The sequence below is a fragment of the Pelophylax lessonae genome, assembly GCF_965119305.1.
Source record: "Pelophylax lessonae genome assembly, chromosome: 11".
Classification (NCBI taxonomy): domain Eukaryota; kingdom Metazoa; phylum Chordata; class Amphibia; order Anura; family Ranidae; genus Pelophylax; species Pelophylax lessonae.
Window position 1 is genome coordinate 50289230 of NC_138778.1, and position 25802 is coordinate 50315031.

General features: G+C 45.0%; 1 protein-coding gene across 4 annotated transcripts in view; it reads left to right on the plus strand.

Annotated features, from left to right (window-relative positions):
* Window positions 1-25802, plus strand: part of RALGAPB (Ral GTPase activating protein non-catalytic subunit beta) — a 185213-nt gene that overhangs the window by 15127 nt on the left and 144284 nt on the right. For all 4 annotated transcript variants that reach the window (XM_082271891.1, XM_082271892.1, XM_082271893.1 and 1 more), the window contains exons 2-3: window positions 15469-15680; window positions 19162-19364. In XM_082271891.1, the coding sequence (XP_082128017.1) occupies window positions 15495-15680; window positions 19162-19364 (389 nt within the window). In that variant the 5' untranslated portion in view covers window positions 15469-15494. The remainder of the gene's footprint in view (window positions 1-15468; window positions 15681-19161; window positions 19365-25802) is intronic.

The following is a 25802-nucleotide window of genomic DNA, read 5'->3' on the forward strand; positions in this document are numbered from 1 at the left end:
ACCCAAAAGACTGGGGACATCTTGTGGCATAAAAGTGGTACTGCAGGGGGACAGGTCCAGCCTGAACTTGAATTTGAGTATTGCAACCAGAGCTGCTTTCTTTGAATTTTTCTAGGGGGAACATATTACACAAAACCCTGAGTTTGGTTTTAAATACGCAGCCAATTTAAGTCAGAATTCATATATCTCTTTACAGCAAGTCCAAAAGCAGTGAAGCCAAAACAACAGCATGATGGCCAGGCAATTAGCATTCTCAGGAGAGGTTAGCAATGACAGCCTACCTAGTTAGGTCATGAAAAGTTTCCTATAAAGCGAAGACAGTGTGGTTTACAACGGTATTCATCAGAAGATACCAAATACACCTTAAAATAGAGCTGGTAGGCTTTTATTATTTACACAGTTCATAGCCTATCAGCGCGCCGCAGCCCCGGCCTGTACAGACGCACCGCCCGCCCCGCAGCTGACGTCACATCCAGGCCGGGGAGACTGTACCTATCACAGCGCGCCGCAGCCCCGGCCTGTACAGACGCACCACCCGCCCCGCAGCTGACGTCACATCCAGGCGCGGCGGTGGGGAGTTCGGTGGCTAGTATTGTACAAAAAACTTGAGTTTAAAAAAAAAAAACGTTTCAAACTAAACGTTACTGGGGACTGGAGTTCTGTTCCTGTGGACTAGGAGCTGGCTGGACTGGAGCCAAGGGCAGGCCCAGGGTGTGTGTAGTTACGCGGGGGCTGGCTGCACAAGGCATTTTTGAAAAAACTCAAATTTTTGAGAAAAAAAATAGTTACGTACAATCAGATTGTATGGACTCTGTACAGTCCCCTGTAGGGTCACCCCACACACATTACAATCAGATTGTATAGACTCTGTACGTCCCCTGTAGGGTCACCCCACACACATTACAATCAGATTGTATAGACTCTGTACAGTCTCCTGTAGGGTCACCCAATGCGTACAGGCAACCTCAGATCTACCGAGTCTCCGTAGGGTCACCCCACCTGTCACAATCTGATTGTACAATCAAATTTCAGATCTACTGAATCTGTATAATATATGAGGACCTGGCCTATCCATCTCTATACAGTCAGGCAGGTCCTTGTGCCTGGTGTTGGATGATCTAAGAGAGATTGTACAATCAGATTGTATAGACTGTATCTGCTATACACAGTACAATCTCCTTTGTATCTCCCTTCGGCTGTGTAGTGGGTGTGACTGATTGGATGCAGACTGAATGGATTGTTCAGGTTTGCTCTGATATAACACTCAGTCTTGTTTACAGGGAGGGGTGCAGTAAAATCACGTTGTTAAGCCAGGTTTGTACCGCTCCCCTTTTAGCTGCAGTCGCTGGGGAGGGTGTACATATGCTGCAGTCGCAGTGTTTTGCGGTCACACCAGGAATTACCTACTGTCGTGTTTGTCCTTTGCTGCTGCCAGGAATTCGAGACCAATTCATGTCCAATGCAGTGTGTGCGGGACACAGGAGTGTGAGATTTAGGGGATAAAAAAAGGCATCCTATCGCCTCACTGCCTATTCAACACTTCTGAAAAGTACAGATCACTTTTCAGAGGAGTCCTTGCCTCTAGCTAGTGTAAAGAAGCCCTTATGGTGGCCATACAAGGCCTTCATAAATCATCAGTTTCTTCTCCCTTCTGATTGGAATAATCAGTCCAGTCTCTCTAGCAGGACAGTCACTAAGAACTGTATTCTGCTCTCTCCACAAAGTCGGTCTAAAGACTCTCTATACTGCTCTCTCCAGCAAGACCGTCATCAAACATTCTACATTGCTTAGGACAGTCAACAAGCACTCTATTTACTACTCACTCCAATAGAACTGTACTATGCTTTCTTCAGCAAGACAGTCTACAAGCACTTTATAAAGTTGCACTTTTGACACTATATCTGATGTCTGCAGTCATTTTTTAAGTGCATTGAAAAAAAAAATCGAAAATCGAATCGAAACTCGAATTTTTCTTTAAAAATTGAAGATTTTTTTTTTTTTAGGCAAAATCGCCCAGCCCTAGGATCAACCTATTATCAGTGGGGCTGATATTCATTTGTATTGGTATCGGCCACAAACTTGCCAATATGAATTGTATTGCTTTAAGTGGTTGTACCGGAGAGATGCCTCCAGCTAGAGGCATCACCCCGGTACCGTTGTTTAGAGCCGACAGTCAACCGAAGTGGCTGAGCAGTCGCTCGATTGTCATTACAAGGAGCAGGAGGAGACGTCTCCACCAGGAGACCCGAGCGACCAGCCGTCACGTCCTCCGGTTGGCGGAAGACCTGGACAAAGCCACATTCGGCTCTGATCGGGTCTCGGATGGAAAAAACCTGGAAGCGACGTCTTGACCTTTCTTTCGGGTACTGGGTCCTCAAAGGCACCAGATTTAAAGGAAAAAAAAAAAAAAAAGACAGCATTCAAAAAAGCCAAACTTAGCATTTTGAATGTTTTTAAGTGCAGAGGAGGGGTTTGGGTCGTTTTAGACCCTAGATCCCTCCATAGAGCATACCTGTCACTGCCTAATACTGCCACAAGAGATGTTTACATTCCTTGTGACCGCAATACAAGTGATCAAAAAAATTATTATTTTTTTTTTTTTTTTAAAGGACAGTGTAAAAAACTTTAAATGTGCAGAATATTGGCCCCTGATATCGGCCCTGAAAAAACGATATCGGCCGATCCCTGGCTTTGAGACTGCTGCTGGGTGCCTCTGTCTTGGATGTGATGTCAGCAGACTTGGAGCTGTCACTCAAGTGACATTCTATATAGGGATGCACGGATCCGATATTCGGATCGGATATCGGCCCCGATACTGGCAAAATAACTGAATCGGGGATCAGTAAAACTTAGCGGACCCACGGGCCGATCCGGGCATTACTACTCTCCAGGCTTCTGACCCTCCCTCAATCACTTCAATAGGAGAAAAAAAAGCTTTTACTCATCTAATTCTACAGTTGCAGGCATTCTTCTTCTGTTTATAGGGGAGGGGGGGGTCATCTTTCTTTCGGTATCCACATCACTGGCTGTGTGATGTGGACATTTCCTAGGTATCGGCCGATCCCGATACCGATCCGGAAGTATTATTTTGTTATAAGCTCACAAAACAGTACTTCCGGATCGGATTCGGGATCGGCGATTTCACAAAGCAAAAGATCGGGATCGGGACCAAAAAAGTCGGATCGGTGCATCCCTAATTCTATACCAGTATTCCCCTTCGCTCCTCCCCATAGGTATTCATAAAAAGGTTATGTAGGGAGGGTAGGGGAGGCCGGAGGAGCTAGGCCAATACAGACAGTCGTTAGACACTCTTAAAAAAAGGAAAGGATTGTGATCTGCAAGAAGGGAGGGGGGTTGTCTATTCAATTTAGTTTTTTAGTTGGGGCCAGGGTTTTTAAGTATCATAGGAGAGGTAAAGAAGATTGCTACCAGCCTACCCTATCGCAGCCGGTAGAGGACAGCTGATCCTTTTTCATATACAGTACTTGATTGTGCGATCACCTTTATGTCTACTATTCGCTGTGTAGTACAAAAGCCTGCCTGATTGGATACAATTTGAGTGGATTCTTTGTCCTCCTATTACATAGTTTAGTAAAATTTTAAGAAGATTGTAAATCAGATTTTATAGTGTATGGCCAGCCTTGGGACCTGTTCACATCAGTGCTTTGCAGTAACCTATGAAGCGCATGCAGCTCAATGCTCTACATTGCTCTTCATTTGGAATGGCTCCTTAGTGCGCTTGCTTTGTAACACAACACACACATGTGACTCCTCTGTGTGTTGTGATTCCCTATGTTGTTAAAAAATGCCTTAGGTCTAATTTTATGGCATTGCAATAACCCATGTAGACTGTAAGTGTATATAAGTGGGATGCTAGGTCTGGATTGCAATTGCCAGTAAGAATTTACTGTTGTTCCCAACAGTGGTTGCACTTCTATAGCTCTATAGTATTGTCTCAGTGTCTGTAAACTAAACTATAAACCTATTTATGTGTAGCAAGGTTTTTAGGCCTATGGCCTGGTGTGGGTCTGCCATTGGTACCGGAATCCTCTCCAGCCTCTGTGAGCTGAGTCCCCAGGTGTGACAACTGAAGCAGTGACAACTCCGGCATCTTTGTTTGTGGTTTTTATTATAAATTAAGGGGATGGGAGAAGGGAATGAGTGGGATACTCCTTTGGCTTGAACTATCTACAATTGGGACTTCGATCCTGAAAATGCCCGTTGACGCTTCCTTGGCACCAGCCAACGCTCACTGACTGAGAACACTCTGTATAACAGATGAAGTGTTGGATCCCCGACCTGAAGTCCAGTAGATCCAAGACTGAGAACTGTAGTACTCCTGACACTGTTGCACTGTGTAAGTCTCTGAATACTTTCCCCCGCCTGGCACGGCTTGAGGTAGTATTTTGTAGAACTCCAAATAACTATCCCTGTAAGTGGCACACGCAATACAATTCAGGGCCCAGACTGCAGGTACCACCTTTACTACTTGAACTCTTTAGGGTCCACTGACTAGGTACCCCCTTTACAGCTAGCTGACACTGGATCCCAGAACCTCTTCCAGAGTGGTCCCCTCTGACTCTAGGCAGACTCCTAGGGGCAATTCGCAGTACTCACGACCTTTGTAGGCTTTCCTGGGACTGGACCCCTCTCTCTCTCCGCAGGCTCTCTGCACACCGGATCCCCACAGCTCAACTCAGCACTCTCTGGACACTCAGGTGACACCCCGAGACATCAACCTTCCTCATACAGGAGGAGAGACAGCCGCACTCTCTTTCCTGGGACTCTGCTCCCGCCAAAGACACCGTGACACGCACTTCCCCCCCAAACTTATACCCACTCCCAGAATCCCTTGCAGCGTAGTCTGCCTTCTGGGGTAGTTACATGCTGGGATGTGTCCCCTGATTGGGCTTCCCACGCTGCCCTATGAGAAGCCTCCCACAGGAGCCAGTGGGGATACTTCTCCCCTCAGCAAGCATATCTGGAAGCCCTGACACCCTGACCAGATAAATCACAGCCCTGCTGTTAGGCAAACAAGGCCCACTATAGTTTTACCTAGCACCTTTTTGTAGGGTGCTACCTATGTATTTAGTACGGTACATAAGAATAATCATAGTGGACTTAGCAACTACAGGCGGTCCCCGGGTTACAAACAAGATAGGGTCTGTAGGTTTGTTCTTAAAGCGGAATTCCGCCTTCCCCTCCAAAAATTTAAAGTCAGCAGCTACACATACTGTAGCTGCTGACTTTTAATATTTGGACACTTACCTGTTCTGGAGTCCAGCAATGTCGAGTGCTGCCGCCGCCATTGCAGGTAATGGAACCCGGCAGTGAAGCCTTGCGGCTTCACAGCCGGGTCCCTACTGCGCACTGCGCATTCCTATTGGCTCGGCGGCAGGGAAAGGAGGAGGGGGACGAACTTCCGGGATGGGCGGCCGCGACGCGGTGTCCTGGAGGAGGGGAAGGGGTACCTGTCAAAAACGGGTACCTGTTTCCCCCCCTCCCCCCCTGAAAGGTGCCAAATGTGGCACCGGAGGGGGGGAGAAAGCAAAATAGCGGGAGTTCCATTTTTGGGTGGAACTCCGCTTTAAGTCGAATTTGTTTGTAAGTCAGATTAGGTAAATTCTTTAGGGGAGCCCCAGCCAAAAGAATAATTTTTAAGTTTTTTTTAGATGGCATAGGGAAGGGTTAACACCCCTGTATCATTTGTTTTGCTGTCTGTACCCCTGTTCTGAAGATTTCACCTCACCTTCTCTCCCTATGACAACTGTATCTTGAAAATTTTGGGTTGTTGTGGAAACAAGGATTAGTGATAAAGCTTCAGTGGAGACAACCTTTTTCCCATGAGAACTCTTACAGGAGTGAATTTCCCTTCCTAGGGATAGATTTCTCCTCACTTCCTGTTGTCTCCCGCCGTTTGTAAGTCGGATGTTTGTAACCCGGGGACCGCCTGTAGTGATAGATGGTGGCAGAGTGACGCTTGGATGTTGTTGCTGGGTGACTGATAGTCTGGGGAACCGAGTGGCTGGAGTTGTCCAGGTGGAGTGGACATGGCAAGCGTTGCTCATGTGGTTCTGACATGGCACTGATTTCCTGGGTGGAACAAAGGAAGCCAGTTGCTGTAGTTGCCTTGATGGTGCTGGCACGGCAAAGGTTGCTCAAGTTATGCTGGCATGGCTGTGGTTGCCAGGGTAGAACTGGGTCAGCCAGTTACTGTGGTTGCCTGGATGGAACTGGCATGTCAAGGATTGTTCAAGTGATGCTGGCATTAGTGGGGTTGCCCAGCAGGTGGAGCTGGGGCAGCTGGTGGTCATGATTACCCGGGTGAAGCTGGTGTGACTTGTGGTCATGGTTGTCTGGATATAGCTGGCACTCAAGGCTTACATGGCAACTGCTTTAGCTTTTATCCAGAATTACTTAAGAGTTACCACAATTAGGGGACTGCTCTGCACAAGAGCGAGAGGTTGAAGCCTGTGACTACTTGGGATGTTGTTGACCAAGCCTGCCTTGATAAAGCGGGTCCAAGCTTGATTTGCATCAGCAGTGATGCTTGCTCGAGATAGTGGCTATATGCTGTCTGACAGGATCTACTGCAGGGAGTTTGTCCATCCAGTGAGATCTGAGCAGGGCTTATTCTGGATGTTCACACTGGTGTTGCATGCGCTCCAACTTTGAAAGCACATGTCTTATCACAAGTCACACCCAATTAAGTGCAATGGAACTGTTCTAATTGGAGCAACTTGAGTTGCTTGAGACTTGCATTGACATCTGTTAAAGAAATAGTATGCAAGTCATGCCGAAGTTGCGTTAGGATAAAAAGCCATCTGTGTGTAGCAGCCTTCCCAGCACCCCTACTACTTACCTGAGCCCCATCTCTGAGCAGCGATGTCCACGAGTCCCTCGGCCATCCGGGACTCTCCCCTCCTGATTGGCTGAGAGACAGCCATGGCGCCATTGGATCCAGCGCTTGTCAATTAAAGTCAGTCAATCAGGAGAGGGGGCGGGGCCGAACCGCAGCTCCGTGTCTGAATGAACAAAGCTGCAGCTCGGCTCAGGTGCCCCCATAGCCAGCTGCTTGCTGTGGGGGCACTTGACAGAAGGAAGAGGCCAGAAGTATTGAAGAGAGACCCGAAAAGAGGAGGATCCGGGCTGCCCTGTGCAAAACCAAACTGCACAGAGGAGGTAAGTATAACATGTTTGTTATTTAAAATAAAAAAGAGACTTTACAATTACTTTAAGAGCCCGTTCACACCAATACGACTTGTCAGCCTTACAAGTCGCGGACCGTCGCGGTCCATTGTGTAATGCAGGAACAGTTCTAATAGGAGCGACACGAGTCGCTCCGACTTAGAAAAAGGTTCCTGTACTACTTCGGGGCGACCTGGAGCGACTTGCATAGACATTCATTTTATGAAGTCCGTGCAAGTCACGCGGCACGTGACTTCACAGGTCGCCCCCTAAGTCGGATCGCCATAGTGTGAACCGGCTCTAATGGTATGCGTTTGATTTAGTGGCGGTTCACACTTCTGCGATGCGGGAATGCTGCGAATATGCAGCGTGTTATCGCATCCGCACATCTGGCAGTTCACACTGCCATATGCGATACACAGGGGGTGTCAATTAACAGCACCCCCAGTTGCGATTGCAAATCTCAGTGCGATCTGCAAGTACACACAGAATCTGATCGCACAAGTTTGAACCACTATGCGATCCGATTCTACTGCGGCTCAAAAAAAGCCTCGTGCGTGTTTGGTGCGGATACAGTGCAAATTCAGCCATACAAAGTGTATGGCTGAACTCGCATCCACACATCAGATCGCATGTAATTAGGAGCAGTGCGCTCCGAATTAGATGTGATCTCCGCAAACGCGGAAGTGTGAACCGGCACTTACTCATTGTCGATGTTTATCACATTTGTTCATGAGTTGCATGCTTTCATTGAGTAACCCAAAACATGAATACAAGTTTGACAACAACAGAGAAAGCTATTTCCTTTACATGCTGGATTGTGCTTGTTTTGCATGCCACCAAGTCTTGTGGAGGAAATCTATTGAAGGTTACCTTGGGCAGACACATTCCCAATCTTTAATGATACAGTGCGCTGTCCATTGTATGCTTCATATCCAAAGCAGATTTGTGTTACATTTGAACCACAGGTGTCAAAAACAAGGCCCGCGGGCCGAATGCGCCCCCTTAGGCCATTTCATGTGGCCCTCGCACCTCTCCTGCAGCTGCGGCGCTCCCCTTGTCTCTGCCCCCACCTTGTCTCAGTAGTCAGCAACAGAGAGGACAGAACTCCTTTGCCAGATCCTGTGCTCCTCTTTGCTGCTGCAGAAAGGCTCGTCCAGAAAACCCAAACGAATTTGAAGTGCAGACTTTCAGCTTTAATTCAAGGGGTTGAACAGAAATATCAAGTACAAATTTTAGGAACTGCAACCAATTTTATACACAGTCTCCCCATTTTCAGGGGCTTAAATGTAATTGGTCAAATAAATATAATCCTAAATAAAATGTTCATTTTTAATATTTTGTTGAGAATCCTTTACTGGCAATGAATGCCTGAAGTCTGGAACCCATGGACATTACCAAAGACTGGGTTTCCTCCTTTCTGATGCTTTGCCAGGCTTCTAACTGCAGCTGTCTTCAGTTGTTCTTTGTTTGTGGGTCTTTCTGCTTTTAGTTTTGCCTTCAGCAATTGAAATGCATGCTCAATTGGGTTGAGATCAGGTGATTGACTCTGCCATTGCAGAATATTCCACTCCTTTTCCTTGCAAAGCTTCTGGGTTGCTTTTGCATTGTGTTTTGGATCATTGTCCATCTGTACTGTGAAGCGCGGTCCAATCAACTTTGCTGCATTTGGCTTAATCAGGGCTGACCAGTATATATCTAAACACTGCAGAATTCATCCGGCTGCTTCGGTCTTCTGTCACATCATCAATAAACACCAATGACCCAGTACCACTGGAAGCCCTGCATGCCCATGCCATCACACTGCCTCCACCATGTTTTACAGATGACGTGTGCTTCGATCCCGTCATTCTGGTATAGACTAATCTTAGTTTCCTCCGTCCAAATAATGTTTTTCCAGAACTGGTCTGGCTTTTTTAGATGTTTTTCATCAAAGTCTAATCTGGCTTTTCTATTCTTCAGGCTTATTAACCACTTAAGCCCCGGAGGATTTTCCTGCTAAACGACCAGGGGGTATTTTGCGATTCGGCACTGCGTGACTTTAATGGACAATTGCGCGGTCGTGCAACGCTGTACCTAAACGAATTTGACGTCCTTTTTTTCCCACAAACAGAGCTTTCTTTTGGTGGTATTTGATCACCTGTGCGATTTTTACTTTTTGCGCTATAAACAAAAAAAGAGCGTAAATTTTGCAAAAATAACAATATTTTTCACATTTTTTTTATATGAAATTCCCCAAAAAAAAATGTAAAAATCAAAATTTTTTAACATTTTCGGCCAATTTGTTTTATCCTACCTATGTTTGGTAAAAAATAATCGCAAAAAGCGTATTTTTATTGGTTTGCGCAAAAGTTATCGCGTTTACCAACAAAGGGAAAGATTTTTTTTTTTTTTTTTTTTAACGCGTAATGGCGGCGATCTGCGATTTTTTTTTTTTTTTTTTTTTTTTTTGCGGTACTGCGACATTGCGGCGGACAGATCGGACCCTTGACTGAAATTTTTGACACTTTTGGGGTTACCAGTGACATTTCTACAGTAATCAGTGCTATATATATGCACTGTTACTGTAAAAATACACTGGTAGTGAAGGGGTTAACTTTATTTGGGAGGGAGGGGCTGTGTGTGTCCCTAGGGGCGTGCTTTCTACTGTGATTGGCTGTGGCTTGAGGTGAAAGGACACTGATCAACAAATCTACATAGTAGATCTGTCTGATCAGTGTTTTAACACCGAGGAGAATGACAGGCAGCTTGTTTACACTAGCTGCCTGACTTTCTCCCTCTCCCCCGACGATCGCCGAGTGAGCGGCGGACATCGGGTCTGCCGGTCACACGCGCGGGGGGGTCCGTGACCGCGCGGGAGCGGGAGCGCGCCTCCGGCGGCGCACGCTCGCTCCCCAGACCCTCCCAGGCTAGTGACGTTAATTAACGTCACTCTGCCTGGCAGGGGCTGACCGCCGCAGTAAATTTATTTGCGGCGGTCGGCAAGCGGTTAATGGTTTGCACCTTGTGGTGAACCCTCTGTATTTGTTCTCATGAAGTCGTCTCTTGATTGTGGACTTTCATAATGGTACGCCTACCTCCTGGAGAGTGTCCTTCACTTGTCTGGATGTTGTGAATGGGTTTTTCTTTACCATAGAGAGGATCCTGCGATCATTCACCACTGTTGTCTTCCTTGGACTTCCAGGCCTTTTTATGTTGCTGAGCTCACCAGTGCATTCTTCTTTCTTCAGAATGTACCAAACTGTTGATTTGGCCACTCCTAATGTTGCTGCGATCTCTCTGATGGATTTGTTCAGTTTTTTTGAAGCCTTAGGGCCCTTTCACACGGGCGCTCCGTATGTCCGCAAATCATCCTATTTTTTTGCGGATGATTTACGGACATAATGTAAGTCAGCGGAATACCATCCGCTGACATCCGATTTTCTTCCTTTCAGTTCTGTTCCGTTTTTTGGAACGGAACAGAACCCTATTTTTTCCTCCGTGCAAAATCGGATGTCAGCGGTGTTATCCGCTGACATCCGCAATGCCATAAGCCCCGTACACACGCACAGATCGTCGTCATACAAACGTCGGCGGACGAAAGATCTGCCGATTGTACGCGTGTTAGTATGGTGCCTCCGACAGCTGTCTGCACACAATCCGCGGACAAGAGTCTTTCTTGCAAACATGAAAATTTTTGTCTGCAGACACCAGAACGGACGATTGTTCGCCTGTCAGTACAGAAATCAGCCGACAGACCGCAGATTTGCAAGACTGGGCATGCTCAGAAAATAAAAAACACAGGGAAAGTTAACCATTACATGACATCACTTCTGCAGTCAGCTGAAGTCTGCGGACAAAATTCTTGTGCTGTCCTTGTGCTGTCTTTGCACTTTTCAACAGACACCGACATCCCGGGGAGAAAAGACGAACATTTGTATGACGACGATCTGTGTGTGTGTACGGGGCTATAGACTTACATTATGTCCGCATATCATCCGCAAACGGATGGGATGATATGCGGACATACGGAGTGGATGACACAAGTGTCATCCGCTCCGTGAAAAAAAAAAAAAAACCGTGCCGGAGCGGATCACAATGCGGTCCGCTCCGTGTGAAAGAGCCCTTACAATGGCCAGTTTAACTTGCATGGACAGCTGCTATTAACGCATGATGTACGTAGGTTCACAGCAATAGATTCCAAATGCAAATACCACACTTAGAATTAATTCCAGGCCTTTTACCTGCTCAGTTGATAAAGACCTAATGAAGGAGTAGCCCACACCTGGCCATGAAATGGCTTGGCTTTTGATTCAATTGTCCAATTACTTTTGGTCCCTTGAAAAAGGGGGGGGTGGCTATTCTTAAGAGCTGTAATTTCTAAACCCTTCCTCCTTTTTGGATGTACATAGCCTCAAATTAAACCTGAGAGTGTGAACATTCAGCCCATATCCATTATAGAACTAAAGCTTAAATATGTTTTTGTAAATGCCTGAAAAAACTAAATTTGTGCCTGTGTCCAAATATATATGGACCTAACTGTAGGTAATAGTATCTCCCCTCAATATAGGGATACTTACCTAAGCTCTCATTCGATCCAACACTGTGCCTGCCTGCAGCGGCTCTTTCTTCTCACTTCCCGGTCTTGCAGGCTTTGCTGAAACAACACTGGGGCTGCCATTGCTGAAAATACCAGTTGTCTGGCTGTCACGTTGACCTCTGTCTACAGTCCTTTTAGTGAATAACTTGTAACGGTTAAAGTAGTTGTAACCGTAACCATATACCCAATGAAGTGACTGGCCTCAGGTGATACACAGAGATTAAACAAATCCTACTACATATGTTGTACCTGTCTATCTGCAGTCTTCTCTTCTCTACATCCATTCAAAGTCCAGAATTTATAAAGCTTATCTGAGCTGTCAGAAAATAAAAAGGAGGCAGAGAGCTGAAGTTATACTCTGCAGAGCTCAGTGATGAAAGGGAAACACCCCGTCGCACAGCAAAGATCCACCTAAATCTCTCCTTTGTATTTAGGAACGTATCCTCCCTCTCTCCCCTGAGATTGACTATGGGATTTGTAGTGTGCTAGAGCAGTGCACATCGCTGCCAAACAAAAGGAAGTGAGGGGAAAAGGAGAGGCTCATGGAAGACATTACAAGGAGGCAGAATAACACAGGAACGATTTCATGAAAAATGGATAACAGGCTCATTAAGTAGTGGACGTGTATGGACTATTTTTGGAGAATAAGAATGTTTAGTGTCCCATTAACACATTTAACTAAAGAGAAAATACACTGGGGCTCGTGTGTGTGTGTGTGTGTATATATATATATATATATATATATATATATATATATATATATACACACATAGCACCTAGACATATGCCGGTTTTCGGTAATTCGATATATCGCGGTATTGCATAGCCACGGTATTGTTATTGTGGCATTTTTAAAATACCGAGTTTCTCTGCTCCTGGGTCTGACTTGTGAATTGATACATTTTAGTGAGCTGGATGACTCATTCACTCACACAGCTAAGCCTTTCAGCATTAAGTCTCCTAACTATAAACAAAAATGATTACATTTGTATCTTTTCCTTCCCTCTGCCAGGGAGAAAGGAAGTTTAACCTCTTAAAGACTGGACCTTTTTCTGACACTTGTTGCTTGCTAGAAAAGTACTTAGAACCCCCAAACATTTTATATATTTTTTTAGCAGAGACCCTACAGAAAAAAATGGCGATTGTTGTAATATTTTATGTCACACTGTATTTGCGCAGCAGTCTTTCAAACGCAATTAATAGACTTTAATGAATAAAAAAAAAAACGTAACAGTAAAGTTATCCCAATTTTTTTTTTTGTTACACAGAGAATCGTGATCTTTATTCCAAGCTAAAAAATCGTGATTCTCATTTTGGCCAGAATCGTGCAGCTCATATATATATATATATATATATATATATATATATATATATATATATATATATATATATATATATATATATATATACATATACATACACACACACACATAGCAGCCCACATTACATTATTATATAGCCATCAAGCAGTGTCTGGCCTACCTGGTGATGACTGGTCCTGGCGCTCTGATCCGATGGCCTGGTCTTTAAAGGGGCAAATCCTTGCGATCCATAAGTGGTTAAACCTGCAGGAGGAGCGGTGTTTTTATCTATTAATGACTTTACTATTGCTTTAGGCCTGGTTCACATGTATGCGGGTTGGCGGCCCACATTTGCACAGGCATAGCAGCCCATTGATGTGAATGGGCTTGAGCTGCTATGCCTGCGTTTTCAGCTGAAAAAAGGTGCATGCAGAATTTAAAAAAATGCAGTGGCCATGAAATCCATCCTTCTTTTGCACCATGCGACTTACCTGCCGTTGCTGCACACGCAAACTGTTTTTAAATGCCGTGCCCACGTATACAAAAAATGCAGAAAGCTTGCCAGAGCAGGAACTGCAGGTTAGTCGCATGGTGCAAAAGCAGGATGGATTTCAAGGCCACTGAATTTTAAAAAAATGCTGCATGCACCTTTTTTCTGCGGAAAATGAGGGCATAGCAGCCCGTTCAAATCAATGGGCTGCTATGCCTGTGCAAATGTGGGCCGCCAACCCGCATACATGTGAACCGCCAACCCGCATACATGTGAACCGCCAACCCGCATACATGTGAACCGCCAACCCGCATACATGTGAACCACCAACCCGCATACATGTGAACCACCAACCCGCATACATGTGAACCAGGCCTAAAGCAATAGTAAAGTAATTTATAAACAACACCTCCTTCAGGTTTAACCACTTCTTGACCACAAGGATTTGCCCTCTTAATGACCAGGCCATCGGATCAGAGCCGAGCGCCAGGACCAGTTATCACCAGTTAGGCCAGACACTGCTTGATGACCTATTTTAGGACTGGTTCACAGAGTCTGTACTGACTGACTATATAATAATGTGCATAAGTGAACCAAAGCCCCTAAATTCAGCAATGAAATTGAAGTGAGGTGGAAATTTAATAATTTAAATTTAATAATAGAATACCGTGATAATACCGTATACCGTGGCAAAACCTTAATCAATTAATCGCAGCATGAAAATCTGATACCGTCACAAGCCTAATAGCACCCCATACTGACAGAAAAACACAGAATTGTTGACATTGTTGCAGATTTATTAAAAAAGAAAAACTGAAATATCACATGGTCCTAAGTATTCAGACCCTTTGCTGTGACACTCATATATTTAACTCAGGTGCTTTCCATTTCTTCTGATCATCCTTGAGATGGTTCTACACCTTCATTTGAGTCCAGCTGTGTTTGATTATACTGATTGGACTTGATTAGGAAAGCCACACACCTGTCTATATAAGACCTTCCAGATCACAATGCATGTCAGAGCAAATGAGAATCATGAGGTCAAAGGAACTGCCTGAAGAGCTCAGAGACAGAATTGTGGCAAGGCACAGATCTGGCCAAGGTTACAAAAAGATTTCTGCTGCACTTAAGGTTCCTAAGAGCACAATGGCCTCCATAATCCTCAAATGGAAGACGTTTGGGACGACCAGAACCCTTCCTAGAGCTGGCCGTCCATGTGATATTTCAGTTTTTCTTTTTTAATAAATCTGCAACAATGTCAACAATTCTGTGTTTTTCTGTCAGTATGGGGTGCTATGTGTACATTCATGAGGAAGAAGAATGAACTTAAATGATTTTAGCAAATGGCTGCAATATAACAAAGAGTGAAAAATTTAAGGGGGTCTGAATACTTTCCGTACCCACTGTATGTGTGTGTGTGTGTGTGTGTGTATATATATATATATATATATATATATATATATATATATATATACAGTAAACCCCCCTCCATTGCGGGGGTTACGTTCCGGACCCAGCCGCGAAAAGTGAAATTCCGCGAAATAGAAAAACCCTATTAAAATGCATTGTAGGCATGTTTATTTTACTGTCACTGTACGTGTAAAAGCATTTTAAGGTCTTTAAACACACTTTTAAAACAATAGAAACTCATTTAAACACATAAAAGATACTAAGAGACAGCAAGAGCTATGGAAAACACAAAAATATTTCATTTTTAATGATTTATATAGTAAAATAACATTGCAAAACCGCGAATTACCGGGACCGCAAAAACTGAACCGCGATGGAGCGGGGGATTACTATATGTATGTATATGTGTATATATATATATATATATATATATATATATAATTAGTGTGTGTGTTTTTTTGTTTTGTTTTTTGGCACTGACGTGAATTCTGTCTTTTCAGGCAGTTGGATCTGCAAAGTGTTCAACATGTACTCAGAGTGGCGGACGCTGCACCTCGTTATCAAGAATGACCAGGGTCACACCAGCGTGCTGCACAGCTATCCTGAAAATGTGGGCCGCGAAGTCGCAAATTCTGTGGTCCGTCCATTGGGACAGGCACTCAATGCTCCTTCCACTGCTGCAAGTGAGAGCATACTAAAAACTGATAAAGAGGTAAGATCTGCCATTCAACAGCTCTGTCTAGTTAACCCCTTCGCACCGACCATTGCAGCCCCACTGAGCTGGGCTTTTTTCTGTGAGAAAGAAAATTTTGAATTTGACCCATGTATGACCTGCATAAGCCTAATCTTATCAACCAACTGGCAACTGACTGTGGGAAGCAGTTGGCTGCATTTTGGACCGCACTCCAGGTTAATAGACAGTCCAAAATCCAGGCTATCCTATTGGCATAAGTCCCAACATTACAGTGCATTGAAGCACAATGCAGAAAAGTACAGCATGCTGCTTTTTTCTGTACTGCAAACACACAAAACAGCATGCAAATGCACTGCAACACATCAGTGTACATTGAAGCCCAAGGTTAAAAAAAAGGAAAACGTGACCACACAGAAAAAATGCAGAGATAAAAATGCATTACGTCCACTGCATACATAGGTACAAGGACAAAAAGCGCAGTTGCTTGCAGTTTCTGGTGTGAAAGGCTTCTCCAAAAGGTCCAATATTCATTCAAATATATGGCTGGTCATACTGTTGGGGGCTTTTTTTTTTTTTTTTTTTTTTTTTTTAACATAATTGTGGAACACAACTCATTAGCCAGCTAAAAACCAACACCCATCCAAAATAAAAAGAACCGACTCCTCCATACTCCTCTACACAAGCAAGGCGGATGAAGGGAATCCACACACACACAAACACACCCCACAAAGACATGCTCCTGTCAGATTTTGCTGATCAGCAGCTGCAGCCACTGAACAAGAAAAGTTTTCCAACTTGTCCATTCTACATTAAATCTTATTGATATTTGGCCAGTGTCTGCTGGATGAAGTTGTCTGTGGCCAACTTTCAGCTTTAGAATGTGATTGGATGTGCAGGTGTAATTTGACCTCTATTAGGATAGTAAATCTACCCAACTTTACATGAAGCTGTATAGTAGCCTCTGCCAATCTGACAGAGGATAGAGTGAGAAGGTGACCAGTGAATTACCTAACTTGCCCAATTCATGTTTCCTTTTGAGCTGTCAGTCAGCATATGTAATGAGCATATATAGCTGATCACGTATACATAGATTGTCACAAAAAAAATTATATATTTATTTATTTTCAAACCCTTGATACACACTGATATAATTATTTTCCCTTAGCCCCGGTTCACAATAGTGCGATCACAGAGATCGCATGTAATTCGGAGCGCACTGCTCCTAAATTACATGCGATCTCATGTGCGGTGCGAATTTCAGCCATACACTTTGTATGGCTGAATTCGCAGCGCATCCGCACTAAACTCGCACATGAGGCTTTTTTTTTTTATCCGCAGCAGAATTGGATCCCATAGTGGTTCACACTAGTGCGATCCGATTCTGTGCAAACTTGCAGATCGCACCGCGATATGCGATCGCAACTGGGGTGTCGTTAACTTTTTATTGGCACCCCCTGCGTATTGCATATGGCAGTGTGAACTGCCAGAGGTGCGGATGCGATGCGGGATCACGCTGCATATTCGCAGGGTTCCCGCGTCGCACAAATGTGAACCGGCACTTAAACCATTTGCCGTCCGGGCCAATTTTGACATTTCTCACATTCATGTTTAAAATGGCGGTTGTTTGACTAGAAAATGACTTGGCACCACCAAATATTATATATGTTCTCTGGAAGCAGAGGCCCTGGAGAATAACTTGGTGGTTGTTGCAATTTTTACCTCCTACAATAATTTTGCAGCCATTTATTAAACGCAAAATTTAAAGGCAAAAAATACACTTGAATGCATTTTAGTGCACACACACAAAAGCATAAGCATTTTTTGGTAAAATATAAAAGATGATGCTGCGTAAAGTAAATAGATACCAAATATGTCAAGCTTTAAAATTTCTTATGCCCATGAAATTCTGATAAGCTACAGTACCTAAAACTCTCTATAGATGATGCTTTAAAAGCCTTTACAGGTTACCAGTTTAAAGTTAAAGTGGTTCTAAAGCCTCAAGGTTTTTTACCTTAATGCATTCAATGCTGGTTGATTTTGGCTTTATTAGTCTCAGAGGAGCGGGAAGAACGTCTTTCCTTCTCTGTGTGAAGCAACCTGATTGCTTACAGCGGCCATGGGCTCTAGGATGGGGCAGGGAGCCGAGGCAGAGAGGGAGGTTTGGATGGGGTGGGGGATGGGTTGGGGCCTTACAAGCGCAGTAAAAGTGATCGGGCGTCTGCTTAGCTGCATGAATCACTTTTACCTGAAAGCTGATCGCCGGCTGAAAATGTTGATACCAGGATCATGGCTGCAGCATAACTACTCGCCCAGGACATTTATATAAGTGGTTAACCACTTTACCACTAGAGGATTTTGCTGTCTTACGTCTGGGCCACTTTTTGCGATTTGGCGCTGTGCGACTTTAACTGACAATTGCGCGGACGTGCGACGCGATACCCAAACGAAATTTACGTCCTTTTTTTCCCACAAACAGAGCTTTCTTTTGGTGGTGTTTGATCATCTGTGCGATTTTTACTTTTTGCGCTATAAACAAAAAAAGAGCGTAAATTTTGAAAAAACAACAATATTTTTCACATTTTTTTATATGAAATTCCCCCCCCCCCCCCCCAAAAAATGTAAAAATCAAAAATTTTTTTACATTTTTGGCCAATTTGTTTTCTGCTACCTATGTTTGGTAAAAAAAATTCACAATAAGCGTATTTTGATTGGTTTGTGCAAAAGTTATTGCGTTTACTAACAAAGGGAAAGATTTCTGTCATTTTTGGTGTTTTTTTTTTTTTTTAACGAGTAATGGCGGGGATCTGCGATTTTTTTTTTTTTTGCGGGACTGCGACATTGCGGCGGACAGATCGGACCCCTGACTGACATTTTTGACACTTTTGGGGTTACCAGTGACATTACTACAGTAATCAGTGCTATATATATGCACTGTTACTGTAAAAATGACACTGGCAGGGAAGGGGTTAACTTTATTGGAGAGGGAGGGGTTAATGTATGCCTGGTGCTTACTGACGTCTGTGGGGGGAGGTGACTGAGTGACACAAGGACAGATCCAGGGTTCAACTATGCTAGATTCCCGACGATCGGGGAAGAGCAGCGGCGATCGTCGCTGCTCCTCCCCTGGCCCGACTGAATACAGCGGGAGCGAGCCTCCGGCGGCACGCGCGCGCTGCCGAGAAAGGGGAGTGTCTGATGACGTAGATCTACGTCGTCAGACGATTAGGAGCCACTTTGCCGCAGTACTATTAACATACGCAGACGGCAAGTGGTTAAATAAAACCCATTTCATGACTATGCAATCTTATAGAACATTTAATATAATCGTCATTTTTTACAGTAAGCAAAGTATTTCTTCAAGCAGTATATGTTGGATTTTCCATATTTTATGCTCAGGTAAATTAATTAACCTTAGATTATTTTACGTGAGGCAGTAGAGCCACTAAGGCTTTAAGCATTTGTAAATAATACACTAAATATACCATTTCTTACATTCCAGGTGAAGTGGACCATGGAGGTCATTTGTTATGGGCTGACGTTACCACTGGAGGGAGAGACAGTAAAATACTGTGTGGATGTGTACACTGATTGGATGATGGCCCTGGTGGCTCCAAAGGATTCTATTCCCCAACCAGTTATCCGAGAGCCCAATATGTACATCCAGATCATCCTTAAACACCTTCAGAATGTCTTCGTGCCCAGGTAAGGCTATCAAAGTGAAGCTTTAAGAGGTAATCTGCTCTTATCTTCTTTGCTGCAATATTCACAATAACATACTCGCACACCCAGCAAATCCAGTAGAGTTTTGTTGTAGTCTGACACCCTGCTGCTGCACAACAGTTCTCAAGCCGCCATCTTCCTTCCTTATGTCATCGGGAGCTGGCTGTCTCTTCTGTTGTGGAGGTGGTATGATTGGGATGGTGAAACGTGCAAATCATGAGTGAAGGTCCACTTTAAGCTATGTTAAAAAGCTAACAAATTAATTCCTCCGGTGAGCTGCTATCCAGCAAACACTGCAACTGTGCTAAAGTCTACTTAGAGGTCTCTTCCAATCACTGTGGGCAGAATTCAGAGACCCTCATATATTTGATAAAGTGGTCTGTTTCCTGAACAGAACTATACTCCTCTCCCTCGCTTGTGCCGCCTTCTCTGCCCGGGAGTTCATTTATTCGACTGCTCAGAATCTGCTATTAGCTGTGCATTTGCAGCTCAGTGTACATTCTAAAGAAAATTGAGAACAGGCAAGTAAGTTTGTTTTATTAGTGAAGAGGCAAAACCTGTCTCTTCTGCAATAAAAAGCCTGCCTGGCTGCAATTTTTTTACTTTTTTAGTTTAGTCCTGCTTAAAAACAGAACTGAACTCTCCTCTTTTACAGCCAAGCAAGCTGCCATCTTTGCCCCTTGATCTGCAGTTGCGGTTTTGATAAAGTGACATAGCAAGGCGGTAAGGCTGGTAAAACAACTTGCAAGGATGCCCCCTCAGATATGCTTTATTATACACAGAAACTCACTTATGCCCAGGTTACTGGCACCCGGGACGACAGGGAGGCAGTGAATAGTGCCATGCTCGACTTGGACACCGGGGCTGATACAGAGCGTGCTCCTAATACTCCATCTGATGATGCATGCCCTGATGCTATAGAGGCTATGCAGAAGGGGGACTCCCAACCTACTTTGAGCCAAATACTAGCTGTTGTCCATCAATGTACAGCCTCTGTGAACACAGTAAAGGAGAGATTGGGGGGGCTCTCGGAGAAAGTTTCCCTGCTGCGGCATGACTTACAGAAAATGTGGGAACGCACAACTGCAGTGGAGGGGCGAAGTTGAGGACAGGCTGCCCACGCTTATCAGTGACTCCCGAGCCACTTCTACCCTGACGCCGGCTATACACGACAAAACAGATGATATTAAAAACATCATCAGAATTGTAGGCATCCCTGAAAAAGTGGAAGGAAGGGACCCCACGGAGTTTATAGAAGGCTGGCTGCTGAATGTCTTTGGCAAGGAGGCATTCTCCCCCCTCTTTGCCGTTGAGAGAGCCCACCGTACCCCAACTAGAGCTGTCCCTGGCAATGCCCCTAGCCCTGTCCTGGCTCGTCTACTGCACTATCGCGACAGGGAGAAGGTGCTCTGGTTGGCCAGAGAGAAGGCCATGATACAACATAATGGGGTGCGGGTGTCCATATACCCAAACTTTTTCAGCGGAAGTGCAGAAGAAACGGGCCAACTTTCACGAAGTCAACGCCTCCTTCAAGGTGTACAACTACCTTATGCCATGCGGTACCCGGCCCGCTTGCGGGTTACTGCCAGGGGTCAAACTAATTTTTTCAATATGGCCAAGCAGGCCGCAGACTGGCTGGATGTCAACGAGCAGTCACTGCGGGCCAGACAGCGAGTGTCAGTGAAAGCCTGAAGCTGATGGTTTCTCTATCCAATTATTAAAGTGTTGATAGAATGGACAAAGGGAAATTTAGGGAAAAGGTGGATAGAAATCGAATTTACACAAAATAACACTCAATTTGATAAAACCATATGGATTCCACCAAAATTTAGAGATATACAGCAAGTCAAATTATATTTTACAAAAGAAGTTTATAAGATTTGAGATAGGGTCACTAAACAGTATAAATGGAAATAGAACTCTCTTTTGATATCACTGAACGGCACAAATTTTTTTGGCCATGGGAATGAGCAACACTTTAATAAATGGATAGGGAACACGCAGTTAAGACATTATGCATAATGGTAAAATCAGGACATAATCAGAATTAAATTTAGGGGAAAACAATTGAATGGATGGAGGTATCTCCAGGTTGAGCACTTTGTAAATTCATTACAACAGCCAATTAGATCTGAAAAAGATCTAAATACAATAGACTGTGTAACTTGGCCAGAAAGCCAAAACATTTCTCAGATCTATAAAATACTGACGGATGGCTCGAGCTTGGAGACTCCTTCTCTCATTACAAAATGGGAAAAGGAAATAGGGATCCCTCTGCTGACCCAAAAAATAAAAACAGTATTGAGGGCCGCACACTGCACCGCAATGGATGTTGGTACTACTGAACAGAATTATAATGTCTGTCAAGGTAGTACATAACACCAGTAATAGCACATAAGTTCCAACCATAAAAAACAAATCGATGCTGGAGAGGCTGTGGAGAAAAAGGGACGATGTTCCACATTTGCTAGGACTGTCCCATGATTCGAGATTACTGGTTGAAAGTCCGGCAAACTAAGGGAGATCACTGGAACGGAAGTTCCAGAAGATCCATGGGGGTGTCTATTTCACATTAACTCCATTCAAACAATATAAATCCACACTGGTCCCAATTTAAATGGACAAAGGAGTTATTCCGAAGAATTGGATGGAAATAGAGCCCTACCCGGAAAGAGTGGTGTAAAAGAGTTGATTATGTTTATAATGTGGAGTATCTGGGGAAGAGGGTAAACCAATTAATCTTGTGGAAAAATGGGGAATCTGGATGGATTTTAAGAAATCCGGGAATTATGAAATTGTGACGTCGGACTCCATGTAGAAAGTAGAGTAGGAATCTGAAACATTGCTACAATTTGAATACAGTTAGAGGATAGAAAATAATATCAAATTGTAAGATGTGAATTAAGATGGGAGGGAGAGAGGTGGAAGCGAGGAGGCAGGTATGTAGATCATTGCATATTGGATAATGTTATAAGAGATTTATGTGTTTTTTTCTTTATTTTATATTGTTATTGATAATTTTAAAATTAATAAAATTTATTAATAAAAAAAAAAATCTAGCTGTATTTTTAAGCAAAGCTAAACTGATAAAATAATTCATAGAAGGTAGACTCTTCTGCCAAAAATGTCCTTCCCTTCCTGCTAGCAATTGTTTTATATTGTGTATACTGCACAGCACATGAGCAGTGTATGCTCTCAGCTCATTCAAGGCATCTGTAAGATGCAGAGTATGTGGCTAGGTGCCAGGGATGATGTAACTCTTGCCAAAATACACAGGAGTTACGTAATAGGCAAAGAGTGACTCTGTCTGTACCTGGGAGAAACGGTAGTGAAAATGACAGGGACAGAGTGGCAACTGAAAGCCTGGACCTGCCAGCATTGGAGAGAAGTACTCTTGTAGGCAAGTATACCAAAATGTCCAAGTACTTGCACATTATTGTAAGAACTTCATCCCCACGCACGCATCCCCCCCGGTGGACATACCTTTTTGGGTCAGCCTGGGGTATTGAGCTGGTGATTGGGGGGGAGGGGGGGGGGATGGAGCGCGCCGCCGGCGACCGAACAATCAAACCTTGGGAGGGGGATGGGCCTGGTGGCGGCGCCTGACAGGGCCCCCCTTCCTGTTGGGATAGTTTTTGGGGTTCTGTGGTCCCCGGGAGCAGCACGGGGCCACCTTTTTCTTGTAGCCTTTTATGCTACAGATCGACGGCCATGTTTGTGTTGCCTCGGCGGCCATTTTCTTGAGGTTTGCCATTGAAAATAGCGGCGGTCATGTTTTTGGAGCTGGATGGGCGCTGATTAGGCGGTGGAAGCCCCTCCTCTGCCTCTAGTGCCTGTCTATTCCTGGATATTCCTCTTCCTGATCGCCGCATGCTGTGCAGTTCAATGCTGTGTGTACCTGACCGGTGGTGGTGAGTCAGTTTATCGGGTTCTCTCTCCCTCTCTCTGCTGTTGCAGCGGTAGTGCTCTGTGCTGGGCCTTGTGGTGCCGCCGGCACAGTGGGGTGTCCCTTGCAGTGTTCTGAACTTTTTTGTGTGGGTTCCCCTCTCCATTCATGGAGTCCCTGGAGCATATTTTACCACCTGATCCCCTCTCAGAGGCTGTCGGGCCCTCCGGGTCCACACAACTGACGGCGATCCTGGAGTCCTTGGTGTCCAAGATAGATTTGGTCCTGGGGAATTGGGCTAGCAAAAAGCATCCCCCACCTTCACCTGCTTCCTCTGTCTCATCAGATCTAGAATCTGATTCGGCCATCGCGAATGCAAATTATCCTTTGGGGTCTGCGTCCATGCACCTTGCGTGCTCAGATAGTGAGGATTATTCCTCTGCTCCTCTAGCCGCGCATAAAAAAGCGCTAGTGGATGTGCTGATTGTATCAGTGCAGGAAACCTTAAAGATGGAGGATGTGACTAAGGCAGCATCAGAGGCGCTGGTCACCTTTGGCACCCACAGGTCCTTCAAAGCGGCAAAGGTATTCCCCTTTCCCTCCTTCTTTGACAATATTGTCACAAAACAGTGGGGGTGCCCGAAATGTACCTTTGCAATCACTAAGCATTTTGCAATGCGGTACCCCCTATGAGGATTCCCTCCTTAAAAATGTACAGTTCCTCCTGTAGTGAACTCCCCGGTTTTTCAGGTTGAATAAAGCCACCATAATCCCAGTTGAAGAGTTCCCAGTCTTCTCAGATACGGCTGATAGGTGGGAGGCCTTGTCTCGCTATATGTTCCCTGTGGCTGGTTTGACACTTAGACCGGTATATACTATTGCCCTGGTGTCGCAAATTATGACGGAGTGGGCAAAACTTCTACGCCGGGACCTGGAGGGGGAACAGCTCCCCCCTACCTTTGCAGAGCTGGTGGATCAGTTGGTCCAAGGGCTACAGTTTGTAACGCCTCTTTGGATGTGGCTCCCTTGATTTCTAGACTGTCTGTCTCAGTGGTGGTCCTGCAGCATATTCTATGGCTGAAATGCTGGTCTGCAGACCAGGCTTCTAAGAAGGCCTTATCCGATCTTCCATTTGTGGGGGATCGCCTGTTTTGCACTTCCTTGGATGACATCAAAGGCCTCAGAGGGGGAAAGAGTACTCTTCTTCCTTAGGCTTCTAAGGTTAAGGAGTCCCGTTGCAGATGGGGGTCTTTGTTTTTGGCTCACAACAGGCCTTTTTGTCCCTCAGGGTCTCAAGACAAGCGGTCTAAGCGCTTCAGAGCCTCCACCGGGGGTTCTAAGAGGACCTGGTCCAGCAAGCCACGAGCAGGTTTCGCCAGATCTGCGGACAAGGCTTCCTCCGCATGAAGGGGCACCGTCATCCGTATCTGGGGTGGAGGGACATCTTCGTGAGTTTCCAGATCTGTGGACCTCCCTGATGCAGGACAAGTGGGTCCACAAAGTCATTCACTCTGGCTACAAGATGGAGTTTTGATCATATCTTTCGGACAGGTTCTTCTTTTCCAACCTGCACTTGTTCCCAGATTGCTTAGGGGATTTCTTTGGGACAGTGCAAAACTTGTTACTTCAAGGGGTGATTGTTCCGGTTTCCGACATCGGAACAATTTTTCAAGATTTTTACTCAAACCTGTTTACAGTTCCCAAGAAGGAAGTCGCAAGGTGCATCCAATTCTGGACCTCAAGGTGCGAAACTGCTTTGTGCGGGTGCATAAATTCCTGAATAGAATCCATTCACACGGTGGTGGTGCCCCTACATCAGGGGGATTTCCTTGCCTCCATCGACATCAAGGACGCCTACCTACACATCCCAATATGTGTCAGCCACCAGCGCTTCCTCCACTTTGCCATGGGTGAGGAGCATTATCAGTTTTTGGCGTTACCCTTTGGTCTCGCCTCCGCTCCTCGGGTCTTGACAAGTATTGGCCCCGGTGCTAGCATTGCTGCGTCAGCGGGGGATTGTGGTACTGGGGTATCTGGGCGATCTGCTTTTGGGAGCAGAGTCTTCGACTGCTCTGTTAGACAACTTGGATATTGGGCCTGATGGTGTCTACCTTCGAGGCCATTTCGTTTGCACAGTTCCACACTAGATCTCTGCTAAAAGATTCTGGTGAAATGGAACAAGATTTCCTCAGTCTCTAGATAATCTGATCCTGTTGGGCCAGAGTAAAAGGGGGGGGTCCCTGGTTTGGTGGCTTCCTTCTTCTCTGGCACTTCCTCAGGGCAAATCGTTTTTTCCCCTGTACTGAACAGTCGTCACCACGGACGCCAGCCTGTCCGGGTGGGGTGGCGTCCTCGGCACAGCGTGCTCAGGGGGTCTGGACTCTGCAAGAGTCCAGGTTACTGATCAATTTACTGGAACTCTGAGAGATCAGACTGTCTGGATCATTGGACATGTCACCAGAGATGCACGGTCTCAGGATCGTCTAGCCGACGCCACAGACGCATTAGTGGTTCCTTGGAGTCGGTATCGTCTG